At 37.7% G+C, this 20,314-nt stretch overlaps 1 protein-coding gene across 1 annotated transcript in view; it reads right to left on the reverse strand.

The window, feature by feature from the left end:
* Positions 1 to 14,974: 14,974 nt before the first annotated feature.
* The window catches only part of SNX13 (sorting nexin 13), a 30,413-nt gene continuing 25,073 nt past the window's right edge, over positions 14,975 to 20,314 (reverse strand). Inside the window, exons 18-22 of the mRNA XM_009073186.1 lie at positions 18,939 to 19,084; positions 17,128 to 17,196; positions 16,018 to 16,130; positions 15,269 to 15,512; positions 14,975 to 15,165 (exon numbers count right to left, since the gene is read on the reverse strand). Coding sequence (XP_009071434.1) covers positions 15,126 to 15,165; positions 15,269 to 15,512; positions 16,018 to 16,130; positions 17,128 to 17,196; positions 18,939 to 19,084 — 612 coding nt within the window. The 3' untranslated portion in view covers positions 14,975 to 15,125. The remainder of the gene's footprint in view (positions 15,166 to 15,268; positions 15,513 to 16,017; positions 16,131 to 17,127; positions 17,197 to 18,938; positions 19,085 to 20,314) is intronic.

The raw sequence follows: 20,314 nt of genomic DNA on the forward strand, positions 1-20,314 counted from the left end.
CTGCTGGCAGGGTACAGAGGGTACAGCACAGGCTTGGGGCACTGGCAGTAATGCACCCAAAGACCAGCAGAGCCTTATCAAAAAACAGTGAGAAAGAAAAGACATGATCTAGAATATGTGGTGACAGTGTCCCTTTCTTGCAAAACTCGGTTTAACCATCACTTTCCTCTCATTTTCTTTAACTCCAGAGTTTAGAAATGGACAAGCAGAAAGCCGATATTATGTCATGAAAGAGATTGAAAGCATCAAATTAAGCAGCCAGGCAAATCTGTGCAAAACTCAATTATTTCATCTATAAAATGAGGCATGTATGATTTCTAAGGCAATTATTAACTTGCAGTTTGGGATACATACAGTATCTGCATGCTTAAAACATGAAAAGGAGTATTGCTATATTTCAGTGCCCTTAGGTTAGGAATAGTTGCATGTGGCAAGTCTCAGACACCTTTCAGTAAATGCTAGTTAGCCAACAGTATTACTTAAGAAGTTCTTTATATAAAATATTAACTTTTTAAATAAATGCACTTATAGTTATTAATTGCACTTTTAGCAGAAGAGGGACAGAACAGGTTTCTGTCTTAAGGCACCCAAATATTACCAGTTACTTGAACTCTGATTTGGCAATGACCATTGGGAGAAACGCGCTTCTCTGAACATTTTGAGCATGCCAGCAACAAGGGCAAGTACAAGACAGGCAACAACTATAATCATGCATTTCCTACCATAGTTATATACCATGATACTATTACAGAAGCCAGCAAACAAAAGCAAAGTCACAATTGCTCTGGAAAAGATGTTCTTTCAGGGAAACCTACAACTGTGGCCAAGTCAAGGTAGTTAGCCATAAACACCTGAGGCAGCAAAGTTTCCTATAATGAGTAGGTTTGATAGTGAAGCATATCTAACTTAAAAATGCATTTGTACAAAACCTGAACAGTAAGAGGCAGGGGGGAACATTTACCAAACTTAGTTTGAACAAACAGCAGCTAGCAGTTATTAGGTACTGCCATCAAACGACCTTAAACAGCAATTTTAACTCTCAGCCATGCAGAAAGATCCGAGTGGACACAAATGACTGAAGCAGTGAAATAACACAGGCTTTACATGGCTGGAGTCTTCCATATTGTCCTTCAGGTAGAGAGCAGGACATGAAAAACCAGGGAGTGCCCAGGCTGTCTCCTTCCAGCAGCAGAGGCTTCAGATAATTTTCAGAGAATCATGGAATCATTTAGGTTGAAAAGACCTTTAAGATTCTTGAATCTGACCATTAAACAAGTCCACCGCTAAACTATGTCCCTAAATACCACATCTACACATGTTGTAAATGCCTCCAGGGATGGCAACTCCACTGCTTCCCTGGACAGACTGTTCCAGTGCTTGACAACATTTTCAGATAACAAATTTTTCCTAACATCCAATCTGAACCTCCCCTGGCACAACTTGAGACCACTTCCTCTTGTCCTGTCACTTGTTGTTACCTGGGGGAAGAGACCAACCCCCTCTTTGCTGCAACCTCCTTTCAGGTAGTTGTAGAGAGTAGTAAGGTCTCCCCTGAAATTCCTTTACGACAAGCTGAACAACTCCAGCTCTCTCAGTCACTCCTCATCAGACTTGTGCTACAGACCCTTCACCAGCTTCATTGCTCTTCTTTTGCTGCATGGTAAAAAGTCTACTGCCTTCTTCCCCCACCGTGGTGGGGTGGGCAGTGGAGCTGTGTATGAGAAATTTAAGAAACAGGACAGGAGTTGTTCAGGTCTGGCAGAAAAATTCATATAGGCACTACAGTATCCATGCAGTAGAGATCTTCTAAAAGAGAACGGTAATTATTTTAGAAGTCTCATTTCATAGATTTGAGTCAACTATTCAGAGTGGATAAAAGAAATCTCTGCATTTTCTTCAATACAGAATCTTGCTGCACATTCAACTGGGAAACCTTCTTGCTTCTCTTGACTGAACATATGGCTCTTCTCAAGAGAATCTTTCAACCAAATTTCTCTTCCTCCCCATCTGTTTCAGGAAAAGGATGCACCACTTCTCCTTACAGACTTTGTTTGGATGCTACTCTTCATGACTTTTCAAGATGTGCTGGGGCTGAAATATTCAGAATAGCAACTTTTACTGCAGGATAAGGAGAAGACTTATTTTTAAGTGGTCCTACTTTTGAGCCAAGTACCTTAGTCTTTGTTTTTTATTAGGAAACACAGAAGGGTCTTAGGAAGTTCAATCCAGCCTGCTCCCACAAGGGCTAATTAGGCAAATATATTTTCCCAGTGTTTACTTCTTTCAAGAGAAGTAAACAGCAGCAACATCCTTCATTAGAGAGTAGGGAAGAGAAATTCAGCAGCCTCTATGGATTAAACTGCACATGCTGAAGTTTTACCTAACATTTTTGTCATCAGCAATAGGAACACACAAGTAAAATTATTTGCCATATCAGATCTATGATACCTTTTGAAAGGGCAGGGTTCAATGCAAGGGTTAAAATAAACATGGAAAATTGAGACAAGAGACAGGGAAGACTGCCAGCAAGTCAGAAATTTCTTCCAACATTTTATACAAACCTTCTACTTTCTGAATGTAGCTGGAAATCTGTGAAAACAGGGTGCTACCATCAGCACGTTTGACTCAAAGTAGTGGCAATTCACACAAAATGTAAGTAAATAGAGGCAAAGAAACAAAAAAAAATAGTCAAGCTAATAATTCTACTATAGCAAACCTACAAGACTGGGCGAGATGAAAAAGAATACATGGAAATTCAAAACAGAGAAGCTTCCAATTTCTCTGGCATAATTTTGCCAAATATCAGGCACTATATGGAGAGCAAACATCAGAAAAAATGAAGAAAAATTAACCTTTATCACTTGGTAGATGTACCTATCTCATTCATTGGACCAGGGTGATTAGCAAGGCAATTCTGTGAGCAGACCCAGGTCTACTACCAGCTGCAGAAGCAGCCACCAGACTGCACCTGGGTACCAGACACTTTGCTCCCCATTTGCTTGAAATACATTTTCTGCACACAGAAAGTAGGTCTAAGAGAACTACAAAGTAGTACAGCTGCCAGAGAAGACTTTTCTGACTTGTTATGAGATCTCTCTGCAGCTTAATTTTTCTTCTTACTGCTTCTATAAGTTCTGGGGGATGAAAAAGACCATGTACACATATAACAACTGCATCAGGAAAAGCAGAAAATGATAATAGCCCAAGTTAAAAATATGGTCTTTGTGACAGCACTCTGGAGAGCTAAGATTGCACTTGCCAAGGCTGGGGGGAGAAAGCAAGCTGCAATAACCTATATGATGATAGCCTTGATACGTGTTAAGTTTCAAGCTTCAAGCAATCACCGGCTGTGACAAGAGTGACTTTTCTAAAAATTCCTCTTTAGTCATCATGTGCAAGCAGAGACTTACTTAAAATCAAAACCTGAAGACTGAAAGATTGTTTCTTCTCAAATATCCATCCCACATCCATGAAATACATGCAGAACGGGGGTAACATTTCAATAGATGTCAGATCCTTTGCCCACCAGGAGCTTTTACAGATATATGGAGGCAAGAAAGTGATAGAGAAGTGCAGGGAACAACCTGCTGAAAATAAGTACAATATTGTGCTATCTTTAATACAGACAGTGCAATTGCTTAGGGGTTGGGGAAAATACGAATGAGTTTCTAGAGCTTCCTTATACTGCCCCTGTGAGCTGGTAGGGCTGACAGTCACTTCCATTCAGGTCTTTGCCCTTTCCACCTACAAGATCACGTGTCTGATGCCTGTTCTGCCAACACCTTCTGCAACCACAGACTGTGCTGACCAAAACTGCTTCTAAACTAAATGTTTTTCACATGTTTTTCCATGAAGACACCAAAAAAAAAACCCCAAACAAACAAAACCCAACAAACTAAACAAACAAAAAACCCCAAACAAAAACAATCAACAAAAAAAAACATTCCTGCATCTCCTCAGTTTAGGGCCTATTTTTAGTTAGATGTTTTCAATCTACTTATTCAAAGACAACTGCTAACATATGCACTCTATGGAACAACTTACGGAGAGAAAAAGGAGCAGTATCATTTAGCACAGGGAATGTACAACTATACAGGGCTTTTCCCAAATTAAAATGTGAAAACTTGGTAACAGCAGTCACAATAATTGTGACAATGAGTTTTATAAGACATTGAGCTTATCAGGATGGAAGTATCCTGAACTAGCAGGTTTCAGGGGTAGTCAGAGCTGGTAACAGATTAGCTTGTAGAGCAAATTAACAGCCTGTTTAATAATGTGCAGTGTGACATATACACACTGTAATTTTCAGGAATTCACGGAGCTGACAGAAGAGAAGAAACATTTGCTCAGGGAGAACAGGGCTGGGCAATGTTCTTCTCTCTTGACCTGGAACACTGAGATCCTCTACAAAGAGAAGCTCTGGAGATAACACACTGGCTTCTGTATCTTACAAATTCATCATCTTTCAGTCTGTCTGTTAATTTTGCCAGACAGTCATGCATCTTATTTTTGAAGATAACTGTTCTAGAGAGGAAGGATTAAGCTATCATAGCCTGAGGTCCAAGAAATTAAATTTGCTACTTCTCTGATCGTCACTTTGGGACTGCCTTAAACTTTTCTGGGGCATGGGGGTGGGATGTTGGATTTCTCCAGCCCTGTTGTTTTTTGTGTGCTTTCACACGGGAGGGAAGGAGAAAGCAGCCCTTACACGTGACACACTCAGTGCAACTGCCAGGCAGCCTACCCTTCTGCAAATACCATTAGGAACCTTTCTGTTCAAAAAAACAAACTTAAATCAACATTAGCACCGTAATTATTGCAAAGTTGATGAATGGGCCACTCTGTTACCTAAAGTCCATTTTAATCCCAAAACAACATAGTTAGGATGGGAAAGACTTTTTAAAGGTATTTGAAATATGTGTACTCCATTTCAGGTCCAGGGAATCAAGTTACCAGCTTGTAAGTGAGATAAGGCAGCAAGAGAGCACCCAGATCCTGGGTAGCTGTGGAACTTGGGTAATTTGCTCAGCTCAGTCCTCAGGCTGAGCAAAGCCCCCAGTAACACCAGCTGGAACGTGTGCCCTGCAGCCCTGGACAGCTGGGAGGAGAAAAGGCCAGTCACAAATTAAATTAAGAGGTGTAATATGGTGTGAGAAGAAAAACAAATTGAGATTGTGAAAACAGGTGCCAACTGACATTTAGTCAATACTCAGTCACACTTTCCTTTCTCTCTATGTGATTAGCAGCTAAGCTGAATTAGGATAGATTTCATGCTTCTGTGACCTTCTAGAACCCCCCTACGGAAAAAGAAAAACACCTGTAGCTAGAAGGTTTTTTCTAAGAGGGTAAAAGTGCCAACTACTGTGGAGCTTGGTTGGCCAGACTGATACACCAAGGCAAAAATATATGTATATGTTCGTATTAAATTTTAATATTTTTTTTTAAAAGTAGCACCAAACACGCGGCTTTAAGGTAGTATCAGTCTGGCCAAGCAATGGATTTATTTATCTGCATTATTTGAGGCTGTTTTACAGGTTGTTGTTCAGAGAGTAAGTTGAAACCCATGAGTAGCACTCCGAAGTTCTTGGGGAGGACCAAAGTGAAAAGCAACAGGCCAAGTCATTCCCTGCAGAGCCTCGTGCCCTTTCTGTGCCTCACAAAGTAGAACTATGATTTTGTATTGGCTCCATTTGTGGCTCCCTGAAAGAAAAGTTTGCCTGGGAGGGTGCAGATGACCCTGATACCAGTACACCTGGCTGCCATTCCTCCACTGGATCCATAGCTGCTCACACTGCATGTTGGGATGCAAAGCTCTTCTTCACAGCCTGGGCAGTGTCTCCTGTTTGAACATGATGGGTCCTGTGGGCTCAGCACTGAGCCTGGCCCACTCTCAGCTGGAGGACTCACCAAGGGTTCTGCAAGGCTTCTGCTCAGTGCAGGCTCCACACAACCTGTTCCTACTCTGAGGTCCTCTCCTAGCAGGGAAGCTACAGCAAGTTTTCAGCAAATCAACATGCAAACACACCAATCATCTCTCTCGATCTGATTCATATGCTGAGGAGGCCCCGGACTTAAAAACAACCTTCTTGTAGGATAATTAAGTAGAAGATATGCCAGATCTAACTGCTAAATCCAGGACAACGTACTTGTACACCTCTAATCCTGTTTTTTTAGAAAAGTCTCCTCTGACACAAAAGTATTGGCAGGTCTGTGTGATCAGGGAACTTCAATAGGGTCTGTGGCCACAGTGCAACTTTCAATGCAGACCTTTCCCTCTCCCTAAAAGCACCAGAATTACCAGAATGCATGCTTTTGGTGAAGCTTGCCTCCATCCATGTGAGGATATCCTGCATCATGGCTGGCTCAAAAACACACTCCTGCCCCCCCCAAACTGAACTGCAAAATAAGACCCACCCACAAACAACCCCAAACGTGCTACAATGCACAAAGATTCAGTGCTTTGGGAGAACACCCTTCAAGCTACACCTTTCACTAATTTTTAAGCCTACAGACTTTTATGTGATAACCTGCAGTTTTGGGGCTCTGTCAAAGACAGCAGCATTGAATGAACATTTTTTTCTCGAACCCCTCCACAGCTGAACAGATGATGGCAAGCGTGTACTGTAAGACCACTTGATGAAAATGTCAGGGGTCTTAGAAATAGTTCACATTCTCTGGCCTTCAGTTTCATGATCTTTATCATAGTAGAATTCTTTTGCTTATTCCTTGCACACCTGCTGTGTGTCAGTTTTCCCCCACTGCAGCTCACTTACCGCATGCTCTGCTCACACTGACATATACAATCACTTTCTTTATACCAAGGAGATCTCAGGCACTCCTGGCCCATCACACACTGATAAAAACCACAGCACATAAAATGCTTTGTGAAAAGAGAGGAATGTAGCCCCAGAATGTGGTTCAGAGTTAGATTAAATGAGAACAGAGGTCTGGAACTTGCTGCCATGAAGTTTTGGATGAAAATTCATAAATATTTCCAAAGTATTTATTTTCATTTCATACGACCAATTATTCTTATGAAATGTCAGCAGCAAATCAAGCCAGGAGACAAGCTCCTTGAATTTTGAAGCCATAAAGCATCACCAAAACACTCTGCAGGGAGCAGGAAGGATGGATGACAGGAAGGCATATAGATCCAAGAACTCCACTGCCCGACCTCTTTCTAACCTCTACAATTCGAGGGATTTAAACTCCTCTACCCCACTTCTTCCTAACTGCACTCAGTAACTTCACTCCTGTCCACAAGTACCTTGTCACATGCATCACTCAACTCACCAAACATACACTATGCAATTTCCTTCAAGATACAATGACTTTTAGAAAAATACTATCCCCTGCTTGTGCTTATAACAAAACAATTTGAGGAACAAAAAAAAAAATGGTTATATTTTGACTATGTAATTACTAAAGAGCACATTTTTAAAAAGTGTTTTATCTGCTTTAAATGCACTTGGAAATATTTTACATTTGTAAGCTTATTTTAACAAAAACAGTCTTTGAAACATATTCCTACACTGAGTAAACAATAGCTGCTGCTGCAAAACCTCCCAGCAAACAATACTAGAAATGTCTGGTTTACTTCAAACACAATTAAAATAAAACAAAAATAAAGAGTAGAATTTTTTTAACTTGATATGTTACACTTAGCAAATATGGAAAATTTCGGCTAGTTTTCCTTGCAACCTTCTTGGGTTTTGTGAATTGAAATGACCTAAAAGATGCAGAAGGCTATTTAGAATGGAATTTAGCTTATATGCAGAATGGTTAATAGAAAAGAGAAGATTAATTTACACGAAATTATTCCAGGTCCATAAAAAGCAGGCAGAGAAATACAAGTCCTAAACATGGTTTCTTTCCCAATTAACTTAAAGGAATGGCCAACACACAAAAGGCAAAAGCATACATGATTGAAACAGGTTCAGACAGCAATTCATGAATCATACAACAGAATATCCTGTGTTGGAAGGACCCAAAAGTATCATCAAGTCCAAATTCTGGCCCTGCACAGAATAACCCCAAAAATCACACCATGTGCCTGAGAGCGTAGTCCAAATGCTTCTTGAACTCTGGCAGGGTCAGTGTTCCACTGCTCAACCAGCATGTGCATCACTGTTTTGTAATCAGCTTCTGTTAGCCAAGATTTCACTGTGTCCTCCCCTGCATTTACACTTAAAAAGTATTAACAACGCAGGTATTTCTATGCTCTGAACATCCGTAATGCCCATAAAACACAATTCTTTGCCCACATCTTTGCCTTCTCTACAGACATGACTCCTCTACCTTTAAGCTAGTCCCACTGCTGCTTAAGCAATGCATGGATTTGTGGCATCACTCAGCATAACAGTATTTACATTATCCATATTTTAAGAGGAACTTCATGAAAAACATGAGAAAAAGAGAAATATTTTCTGAGTTGACTGGCCAAGGTAATTTTGATGTGATCAACAAAAGCAGTTTGCACAACTAGGCTAACAGGAAAGAAAATTAGTATTACTCTGATGTGAAATGTCTAATGTGAAATGTTTAAGTCTCAGAACTATGCATGCACACATTAGATAGGTACAAAAATGTTAATAGACCTGCAGAATTCAATTATTTACAGTCTAATTTGTATAAACAGCGTGAAAGCTAAAAGTATTGGGATGGAAAGGGAGGCTGGTGGGGTTTTAATTCAAGTTTTAAAAATAAATTTGAAGTTGAGCGGTATTTCTGACCCACCTCAGTTTTCCTTCTGCAGTACTTTCTTTTCAGTTTATTCAATTCCTTCAGTTAATGAACTAGGTTAGTGAGAATATTGTACTTCACACGCTGTTCCTGAATGGGTAAAGAGTTTGTTTTCTGTTTTTCACTATTTGTTTTCTAAGGAATGGGTAAATGGACCAATCACAAGAGCATATCTCTTTCAGTTTAGTAACAGATCACTTGACTTGGCATCAAATACATCATCATTAGTTTTCAGTTAAAATAATTTTTAAAATGGAAAGGCAGCTTCTTATGGATTCTTTTCAAGTCTGGTCCACAATACTAGAATAAAAATATTACGGCCACAAATGTGCACAATTTTATATGCATTGATGAAAATCAGGTGAAAGATTTGTTTTTAATATGGATTGCTGACGCTGTGACTGTCATTTTATTTAGACAGGAATTAGCAATCCAGCTTTCTCAACTATGGATTTAATAGTTATCTTGCATATAAAATATAACCCAATCACATTTTCATATGCCTTTTAGAGTTAAGGGTGTAACTAGTGCCTTCTCTCTTTGCATAAAGACATCATCAGAACAGACAGAGAATCCAATGAGTTTTTCCATCTCAATCACAAAAAATTGAACAGATATTTTCCTGCCCAGTACCCACCTGCACTCTAGTCCACACAAGCTAATGACAATCTGTTATGGTAAGCTGTTATAATTGCTGTTGCAATTAATTCTAGTGTTTGAATCATACTACAGCATGTCATAATAAAAACCTTGTAATATAAAATCTAACTTACAGAATCAAATGACTGATCAAGTAATTCTGTTTATGTATCCTTGCTTCATTAAGTTTCCACTGTATTTGGAAAGAACGCTACTTCATCTCCTCTACATCATCACTCATGAACTTAACTCCTGTCCCCAACACTGTCAGGCCAAGTCCACCTACACAAACAGCTTCTACCAAGTATTAATACACTTCTGAGGCTCAAGATGGCAGACCCTCTAGAGAGCACAGTATTCTTGGCAATAGCAGTATTTTCTTGGTAAGACCAATACTATTGACCAAAAAAAAAAAGGAAAAAGGATGGATTCTATAGCAAGTGAAATTGCACAAATGTTAGTATATGGTATCACTCAGGTACTTGAGCAAGTTCTTCCATTGGTGACAGCCTGTATCTTGGTTCTAAAGAACACTTGTCAGTAACACTCCCAGATCTACAGGCTGCATTTATCTTACCAGGAGAATGGTGAGGCTCTCACACAGTCAATGGCATTCAGCACAACTGCTCATTACTAGCCTCAGCACCACCTAGAACCTAGATGCACTAAAAACAAAACTAATGTATTTTAATATATGATATACAGAAAAACCTTGTTTCCTTTATGTGGTGCTGCACAAAGTCAGCAAAACTGGCGAATTTTCAAATGCATGACAGCCTGGTTCCACTTTTGCACTGACAATTCCCTAAGACAGCAGAATATTGAATCCTATGCTTTTCTTCCCCAGATTCCTGTGTTTTACTTTAGATATAAGCACGCCTTGTTTGTTTGCAGAAATGATGTTTGGGATTCCTGGGAAACTGGTGTTTTAAATCAACATAGATAATATACAATTGACCAGATAAGGTGTGAAACCAATTTTTTAAACATACTATAAAGGAATGTATTGTACGAAGTTCTTGAAAAAAACACTTTGATTAACAAATTCTAACTTCACCGTCACACTGCAAAATAAGAAGCCTGTAGCTTGCAAATGTCTGCAAAGAAAGTTTTGTCCCTGCCCTAGTACAGACTGGCTATATTAAGAAAAATAACATAGAACCCTCTAAAGGTTCTGGCTATCCTGTGCATAGAATAACCAGTCAACTCGCAGGAAAATCTTCCACATGTTCTAAATGAAGAAAAGCGTTCCTAACTCAAATATTATGAGAATCTCTTACCTAAAACTGCAGTAAGTCGGTAACAGAAAATCTCATCAGTATCTCTCGATTTAATTCATAACTAACATGTTTCTAGAGCTCAAACTGAGAAAATTCAGCACAGAAAGCTCAAAAAAACTACTTGGGACTTGCTTTTAAAAGTGTTATAGTCAGAAAGAGCAAGCTCATTTTTGAAAACTACATTCCTTATTCCCAATTAGTAGGCCTTGATTTCAGCCCTCCGAATTAATTTATGCAGTATTCCATTCCTAAAACATTGAATGAGAATTGCAGCTAGCCCTTGCTGAACCAGATATCAAATTATTTAAGTGACCCATGCAGATTATCCCAACCCCAACATGCCATAGTAATTGAGAGAGACACGGCATATCTCAAATAACTGTTTCCCAGTTATTTGAGATATCTGAGTACATAAGAAGTCAAACATATTTTGGGGCAGGACACACTGCAGTGGCATAGATGTTTCAAGTGTTTAATCAAAATACAGCTTAATTTCTTTTGAAATACATCACAAAAGTGAACTGTTAAATCAATGCAGAATGATGCTGACTACTGAACTTGACAAAGAGTTTAGCAATCCTCACACACTCACCAGACATCAAAACCAAAATTAAACATAATGTGATGGTCTGAAGAGTTAAAAAAGCCACAGACATATATGACCTTCACTTAGCAAATGGCAGGTATTTTTAAGACTTTTTTTAAAATAAGCTTATCATGGAGTGAACTACCCTAGGATAACAGCTTCGACAAATAAGAACTTCCAATCAGCCAGTGAAATTCCTGGTATGAGTCTATATGCTCCAGCAAGAGCATGTAAGTTAGTGAAAGTGGTAAACACTTTACCCAAGGGTCAAAGTACTAACATCTCTGTAGCTCAGGACATCTTTTTGATGAATGTGAAACAGCTGGAATAAATATATCAAGGGTAACAATTGTGCTCCCATGGTAGATCCAGCTGCTGCAAAAATAAACCTGGGGGGTGGGGAGGGAAGCCAAAGAGTAAAAAACCTCAACAATATAAAAAAGCCTTCTACATCACACAGTCCTACTGCTTCTCCTTAAGTCCTTTTAAAACACAGGACTCTGCACACACTGGGTGAAAATTAATGCAGAGATTAATGTGTTAAAAGTAAAGCTAGCTTATAAAATGTTAAAAAAATCAAGGAATGATTGTTTTATTTAAACAGCAATAGTTTTCTCTTTAGTGATTTTTCTCCAGACTTGTGAAACATTTGTACCTACTAAAATTATTTTAAAAATGAACCGAGACTCATGACAATCCTGTTAATACTTTATTAGTGTAATTTTTTAGCTTTCTATTGGACAGAACATAAATGCAAACTCCAAAAAAAATTCAGAGTCCTCTGCCATTCAGTAGAAGTGACCATGGCAGCCTGTTTCATGTTCATTCTTTGTTACGGAAACAAGAGGAGGGGAAAGGGAGGGAAAAAGCATCAATAGAACAATTAGGCACACAGCTGACACTTATTGTACAATGATATGCACAAGTAATTTATAACAGTTCTAGTTATGAGATGTGTTCTTCAGATTTTTCCCTTGTAATATATGAGCTTTGCTCCAATGAGCAAGGATCACTGAGAACAAGAGAATTAACAAAGGAGTAACAAATAAGACTTTTAAAACAAGTCCTTAAATAAACTAACGAAACAACAGAATACAAAATTGTTCAGCTGAGAAGACATTTTTAACCTAGACTTCAGAACATTAAAAATTCATTTATTTTACAGCTATTCAAATACACACATGCATTAAATGAAAATATTGCACAAAATTAAAATTTAGATTGTGGAACTGATATAGTTTCATTTTGGTACACATTCTGGTAGCACTTAAAATTTACTGTTTAGTTCTAGCAAACACCAGCAGCACAAGCTTGAGGATGAACCAAATGAAAAATTCAATTGCTCGTTTTCTCTTAAAAATAATTAAGGCTAAAACAAGTGCATTTGTTGACAATGGCACAATTTTCAGTGGCCAGTCACAGCACCCAAAGGCCAGAAGATACACCCAGACACTTAAGTGCTGTATATTAACATTCAGTTTTGGAAACTTTCTAGGATAATAGGCTGCATGTGTTGACAGGGGAGGTATTCTAAATCGTTGACAGGAAAACCATTTAAATAAAGATACATACAAATTCTCTTTAATAAAAAGTATTCATTTCTGATGGTTCTTGCCAGCCAACAGGCACCACTGAATTATGAAGCCACATTCTGTAATTAAATACAGAAGACAAAACTTCAATACATATATACATATGCACACATGCGTATATAAATGTGTGTATAGGTATATGTATGTAATAAATTAATTGAGTAAACCCACTAATAAGCACGGTGTATTATGTTCAGTTCACATTCCTAGATATATTATTTTTGTACAGAAATGTACCAGATAATTTTTAAAAAAAAGAATCCCAAATTTGTATATTATCACTATCCTCTTGAATTTTTTATGGTACCTACAGATAGATAAAAGGTTCCACAGATTTGACAAAACAGTATTTGAACTTCCCACCTTTATACTGCATAACAAATTCAGTGACTTAAAAGACATAAATTAGGCTTGGTAGGATTAATGATATATTTACTATATCGCCAAGAACAATTGCTGAATGATCTTTCATCAGTCAGATATCAGTTATGCTTGAGCACCCTGACATCAGAGGAAGATACAGGCATGTAAACAATAGGAGCTGGCTATGCTGATTACTTCACACAGAACTCAAGAATTTTGTTAAATTTGAAAGCATTTAACCGTCACACTTCTACAGAACCTGCAGAGAGGCAGGGAGAGGGGTTCTTACATATTTACCAAGTTGTTTTCCTAGGGATTACAAAAGAAAGGGATTGGTTTTTACAGCATTTAGTTCTGCAATAAAGAAAAAAAACCAAGTGCACTTGAGCCCATGCATACTGTATGAGAATGTTAACAGTACAATATGATCATCATTAAGTAGTATGATAAAAGGCTACATTTCATTAATAGAGTCCATGAGAAAAAATGATCTATATAGAGGCTTCAGTCAATTTAACTAGGTCCTTTGAGAGCCTTCTATCTTCTCTTAAAATGCTTTCATAAAAGGTCTGTGTTCCCCTCTTGCATAAAAGGACCATTTGTTCCCATTAAGACACAAATTACTACAAGGATCCTTGGGATCCTTGATCCATAGCCGTATCTTACCCTGTGTTTAGCGTTCAGGACAAAATGGGACTCTATAGGATTACCTTCTATTCACTCAGATAGTGATGCTCAAACAGCTGGGGACTATGAAAAAGAAAACACAAACTGAGATATGCTGTGGCCAAACAGGATTATTCCATTGTTACTGTATTTTTAATGGGACAGAAATTCGTTACTGGAACTAAACAGATGGATGTGGGGCCTTGATGTCAAATTTTTATTACAATTTTACACTATGCAAAAAATAAAAAAATTACTTAAAAAAATATTGTAGTTTTATCTCCTTTTTATTTTCATATATACACTGAGATGCATTCAGAAATTTCCAAGTGTTTGCATATGACTAATGAAATCTTTTACCTGTGAGGAACCAACTAATTCTAACATTTTCCCATATGAGGCTTACACACTAAAAGGTAAGGAATCTTTCAATTAAGTAGGACATAGTCTTTTACATCCAACAAGTTTCAAATTTTAGTGGGGAGTTGTGTGTAAACTGTGTCTTAGTGCAATTTCCTCATCTTCTAACACAATATCCATCTTCTTTGAAACATGTACCCCTTTTTGTTCTACAACTATCAGCTTGATGTAGGTTCAGACAGACCAACTGAACATAAATATGATGCTCCTTCTCCACTGAAGTTACATGCAAAATGTATGTCAGGTGCTGTAAGAGCAGCATATGGCCCTTAAAGGTACAGAATAATGGGTTTGTTTCTACTGTACCTCTTACCTCTGCTTTTACTAAAACTCCCATTAGATATAACGTTAGTTTAATTTTCAAAACATGAAAGGTGATGTAAATGTGGCACAAAAGCCACATTACTTCAACCTTTCTTTAATAAATGTAATTTTATGATGGGGCTATAACTATTTCTCCCCTTTCCTATGAACCTGCTATTCCAGAGACTGCTTTTCCCATTGCCTCAGCCTTTACAGGAATGTTAAAATAGCCCTACAGAGCCTCAACAGTCATAACTTAGAACAATTCCACCTGACTCTCACACATTGCACTATCTCCCAGTGCCAAAACATCCTTTACTTCCACTGTATCACCACAGTTGTGCTTTACTTGAACACACTGGCACTTTTCATTGCTGGCAAAACATCGACTCAGGAATGGAAGGAATCAGCATTCTTATATATTGGGCCAGTTTTCTTCTCAATGTTGCATGAAGACGCACCAAATCATTTAAGACACACAAACCCTTCTGGTAGTGGTTGAACTACAAGTGAAGATGAGAAGATCCACAGGTCTTACAGATGCATTAATAATCTAATATGTGACACTAGAAGACTGGTGCAGAAATGACAGCATGTGAGTTTGAAGCCCCAGAGAATCTGCCCAAGTAATTAGTCCTGGACAAACTTACACCAGCTTAATAGGTTTGAAGTGTCACCTTTTCTGTAAGGAAGGCGCTTGAGTTGAGTGTAGTCTCTGCTTATATCTCTGCATCTGCTTTGATCGTGAATGCAGTTTGTTGAAGAGCTCAGGGAACTTATTTTGTGGAAATAAGGTTTCTAGGAATCTCTCCAGAAACACGTACACCATTCTCTTATTCAGCTGACTGTGCTGGAACATTTCGAAGACCCGAAGAATGCCTTTCCGCGTAGTCTCAGCGCCTATGATGTGCTTCAGTTCATCTACAAAAATGAAGGTTACCCAGAATTTTAAGCCAAATTCTGCTTCTGTAATAACAACAAACTTAAACTGAATATTAAGTCTTTCAAATTATGTAGCCTGAAATTCAAAGTAACAGTGCCTCTATTATACTCAACATGACTAAACTAGAAGTTTTCCTACAGCAGAAAGGATTTCTGAAAATTACATCATTTTTACCCTGTATACATAGAACCATGTCAGTTTATAAGAAATCATACTGTATTGGAATAAATGTATTTCACACACTAAAATGAAATCCTCTAGTGAAATTAAATACTGTGTTGGTTCTAAGAGAATTACAGTTCCAAATTCACAGTATGTGTGAAAATGTCCAATGCTTTAATAATTAAAAGCCTTCTTATTTAAATACAGTTCATATGTCAGCATTTCTTTTCAATGCTTACAACAATCACCAAGAATCTTGACACTAATGCCAGTAACAATACGTGGCAAGGATTATTAGGCTTCAATCCCAGACTCACTTACCTGGCATTATCTCTAGCAATTTGGTCTTCCCTGCCACTCTTGTTCTCATTCTAATAGCTTTATCCCTTCGTGGAACAGTCTCTGCTAAAATGCCATTGGGCCAAAAAGCATCTCTGTAACAAAAGTAAATCTGTCAAAATACATTAACATTTTATCAAGTGAAAGGCTCTTTTAAGTCCCTCTCAGTTATCTCATAAAATAAATACAAGAAACTAATTTGCACATAACACACACTTCAAATATTGGAAAAAGAAAAGGTGAAAAAGAAATCAAAAGCAGGAAGTACAATACAGTCAACCTATTACTAATTGCCATATACTTTTTTGGACCCTAGGCTAGGTCTATTAATTGTTTCATCATATCTCTGATAGCAGTTAGCCTATCAACAAGCTAAAGCTAGGATGAAGTAGTTTCAGTGTAGTATAAAGCCCAATGCCTCTGTCTAATAAGCTATTTTGCCTCAGTGAATGACAATCTTTTCTGAGTAAGAAGTTCACTTTCTTCCTTGGTTTAATTAAGGAATAACAGAATACTTAGAAAGTATGACTCTTTGGTGAATATATTACCTGCCTTTTGTCTTTCACCCCAACAAAAATAACAAACCCAAATTATAGAAATGAAAAAAAAAAAAAGAGTGGATAACTCTTGCTCAGGAACAATGTAGAAGCCATTAAGACTTCGCAAATTGAAGACAGAGCCTTTGATACGTTCAAATTCAGACTTCAGTTCCACTCCATCTGCCCACATGTGAAATGTATTATTCAGGTGGGTTTTTAGTAATAATTGTTTGCCTTTTAAAGCAGGGTATGTACATGCCTTCATCAAAGCAAACAAGACACTTCATCCAGTAATACGGTGAAATTCCCAAGTATACCTGTATTCTAGCTCTTCTAGACCAGTTAACAAAGAATAGGAGAAAACTCAAAAATACTCTTCTACATGTGACAATTACTTCCACTTAACACATGTAAAGAGCAGTGTATGATCCAACTGGTACTCTGCAGAGTGATGATAATTTCTTCATATAAGAAGAATAGGAAAGACACACAGATATTAGACATCAAATGGCAAGTACTTCATATTTAACATCTGTGAAAAAAAACACCTTACCTGAAGCGTTTCACTGCATCTGCTACTTGCTCAGGAGATGTCATCCAATCAACATGATCAACTATTTTTCTAAAATCAAACAACAAGTATTTCATTTAATTTTTGGAACAGAAAGCACATTAAGTGAAGCATTTTAAAGAGCACTCTAGGGCAAACAAAGTTTAATTCCAGCTTTCTCCAACTTCATAAGTTAGTTCTATAAAACTGCACAGTAGGAAGGCAAACACTGATTCTCAAGATAAATACGTAAGCTCACTGATCACTCCCTAAAGCTAAAGCGTTTCTCTTTTTGAGTAACTGTATGAGAATGAAGCTGGCTACAAAACTGTTTTGTGCCTCCCATCAGCATTAGATAACTGGTTTGCCTGTAGAGCTCTCCTCTTCACAGAGCAATCTACAAGTTCTGCTTCTGTAAGCAAAGGACCTATACAGAATCTCATATACTGTATTTATGTATGCAGTTACTTCATAACCCTTAACTGGAGATACAGACTGTTCATTCCATCAGACCTTCACTCATCAACACATACACAAAGCTCGATATTCAAATCTAGGATTCTTATAGAAATGATAGATGCAGCTGCATATCACCATAATCCCAGGACTGTTTCCCTCACTACAATTTCAATTTAGTTTTCTAAGAAATAGAAAACCACAATTTTGCTGCAGAATGCCATTAAACCCCAAGAACCTGCCAGGAAAAGGTACGACTTCTGAAGCAGAGGAAGCCAAGAATATCTCTGCAATGGCTCCAAATGCAGAAGCAAAATAGTACCACACACATCTCTGCAATAAGGAAGCAGCAGCCTGTGCAAAAACTTAGCTACTTATACTACAATCCAGAAGCAGCAAAAAAGTATTCAGAGCCATTCAACAAGGCAGCATGTTTTTGAAAGCACAGGTCTCAAGATAACTCCTCATGGACAGGTGACAACTATTTGAGAAAGAGACAGTGCTATTTTATTACATAGTTGCATCTCTACTGGTACCACAGGTCTGTATGTTTAACAGTGATGATGAAACATCACAAATAGACTCGTGAAGGATAAAAAGCAATGATACAGTAAGAAACATCCTAAAAAAGTAATAGGAAACTCCTTCTCACCTCCTAGAAATTAAGTTTCTGATTAATGCACTAAAACCAAAGTGACAATACAGTGCTTTTTTGTTCAGTATTTTTATTTACATTTCAGAAATGAATTATTAGAAGGGAAAGCCTAGAAACTGTAGATTTCTAAGCTGAGGACAACAAACATTACTTATTTAGCATGACTAATAAAGGAAATAAGGAAACGTGAATTACAGAGAACACGGAGGGGGCAGAGCAGACCCCATAATAGTCCTTTTCCTTCGCCCCTTCCCCTTTCAAAGTGTGAGAGCAAAAACTTAACAGAGCAACTCAGTACAGTTCACATAACTTCACAGTGCCAGTGTATCATTTGTGGCATGAAAAGATGTAAATAGAAATAGTGCAGACAGTAATAAGTAATATTAATAACAAACAGTATAGTTGAAAACACGAGGCAAAAAGCAACAATATTAAGTTACATTCACAGAAATGTGAACTCTTGTTGGTATGTGAAAGCTCTTTTTTAAGTTCTCTGGCATGTAAATGTTACTGGAATTTGTCCTTCAACAATGTTTTGTGTTTCTTTCCATTTTACACTATATTTGTACTTGGTTTATCGATCCTCTTCAAAGGGGAATGCACACAGATTTAAACCAAAACAAACTAGTAATGCCAAGAAGGATTTATAGACGCAGACTACAGAGTCTCACTCTCACATTGTTCTATATAAGAAAAGCAGTACCTGTTAATTGTGTCACCATATGTAGCTCTAATAAGTTGCTGAAGCAGATTTTTAATATTTCTTCTTAACCACTGATTTCTTTCCTTTAAATCAAATACTTCATCCATAAGGAGCAGCATTACTCTCAGGGGAATATTGTCATCCACCTGACCATCAAGTAAAAAAAATAGTCAACTTTTATTTCAGTTCAAGAAAGCTACAGTTTTAGTAGCTACTCCTCAGGTCAAATGTTTCAGCATAAGCGCAACAGTGACAGAAACACTTTGTATTTTACTGTAATACAAAATCTTCCCTAAATCTTCTATAACATCATTAACAGCAAAGATTGAAAATTAATGATAAACTAGACTTCCATCCATTGGATTTTTAAAATAAGACAAAAGAGAAACAGTTATTTCAAAAGTCAACAGTCGTTACAAGAGTTAAACAAAATTAATATGTGCAAATATGTACTAAAAAGAGAGCTGGCCCCTGACTTCTTTGTTGGGTTGCTGTGCTTCCAACCCCCTAACACAAAAACTCTGGAAGGACCTTTTCTTTGGCATCATTTTCTGATGGATGCTAAAAATAACGACATTTCATTGCAATGTCATTGCCTTTTATTTAGGTGTCATTCTAACCTGCATGGCTCTAGGTATTTTTATGCTTGGAGCTTAAAAACAGGATCATAATTTTACTACTTAATAGAAGATGTACACAGATTAGCTTACAAAAACCACATCAGTATTATTCTTTTGCTGGAGTACACAAGTGAATCTTCAGGCACAACTGGAACACAGACAGTGGGTTCATAATCCAGCTGAGATTGTAGAGATCCATTCCTCACTTTTACAGCACCACTTCTCCAAGCAAGATTCCATTCAAATTGCCTTAGTGACTGCAAGTTGTGAGCAATGCACCTTAGCAGATCAGTTGAGAGCTGAAAGGTTTTAAAATATCTGAAATCTGCCTTTAAGTACCACTTGCTATGTTAATTTAGAAGCTATTAGGAACTGCAGCTTCTATTCATTTTACCAAAGATCAATGAAATACTTAAAGAAGCTGCTCATATACTTGAATTATACTGTTCTGGTTTGCCTATGCAAAACACAAGTTTCAGGAGTATTTGTAATTACAATTGTAATTACAAACTCGGGGATACAGTCCTATATAGTGCAAAATAATGGGGGGAAAAGAGAATCCAGAAGAACTCAAGGCTATGTTAGCTGAGTAAAAATACATCTACCAAGCCATCATGGCAGCTATGCACAGGAAGACAAACTGAAATTCTTTGATGTGATGAAAAAGCCTGAAACATGAAGGGCAGAACAGGTGCAGATTTATGACCAGAGCAAATTGCTTATAATTACTGGTAATCTTATGGCCTTTCTGTCCCA

The sequence above is a fragment of the Acanthisitta chloris genome, unplaced genomic scaffold (assembly GCF_000695815.1).
Source record: "Acanthisitta chloris isolate BGI_N310 unplaced genomic scaffold, ASM69581v1 scaffold21854, whole genome shotgun sequence".
Lineage (NCBI taxonomy): Eukaryota > Metazoa > Chordata > Aves > Passeriformes > Acanthisittidae > Acanthisitta > Acanthisitta chloris.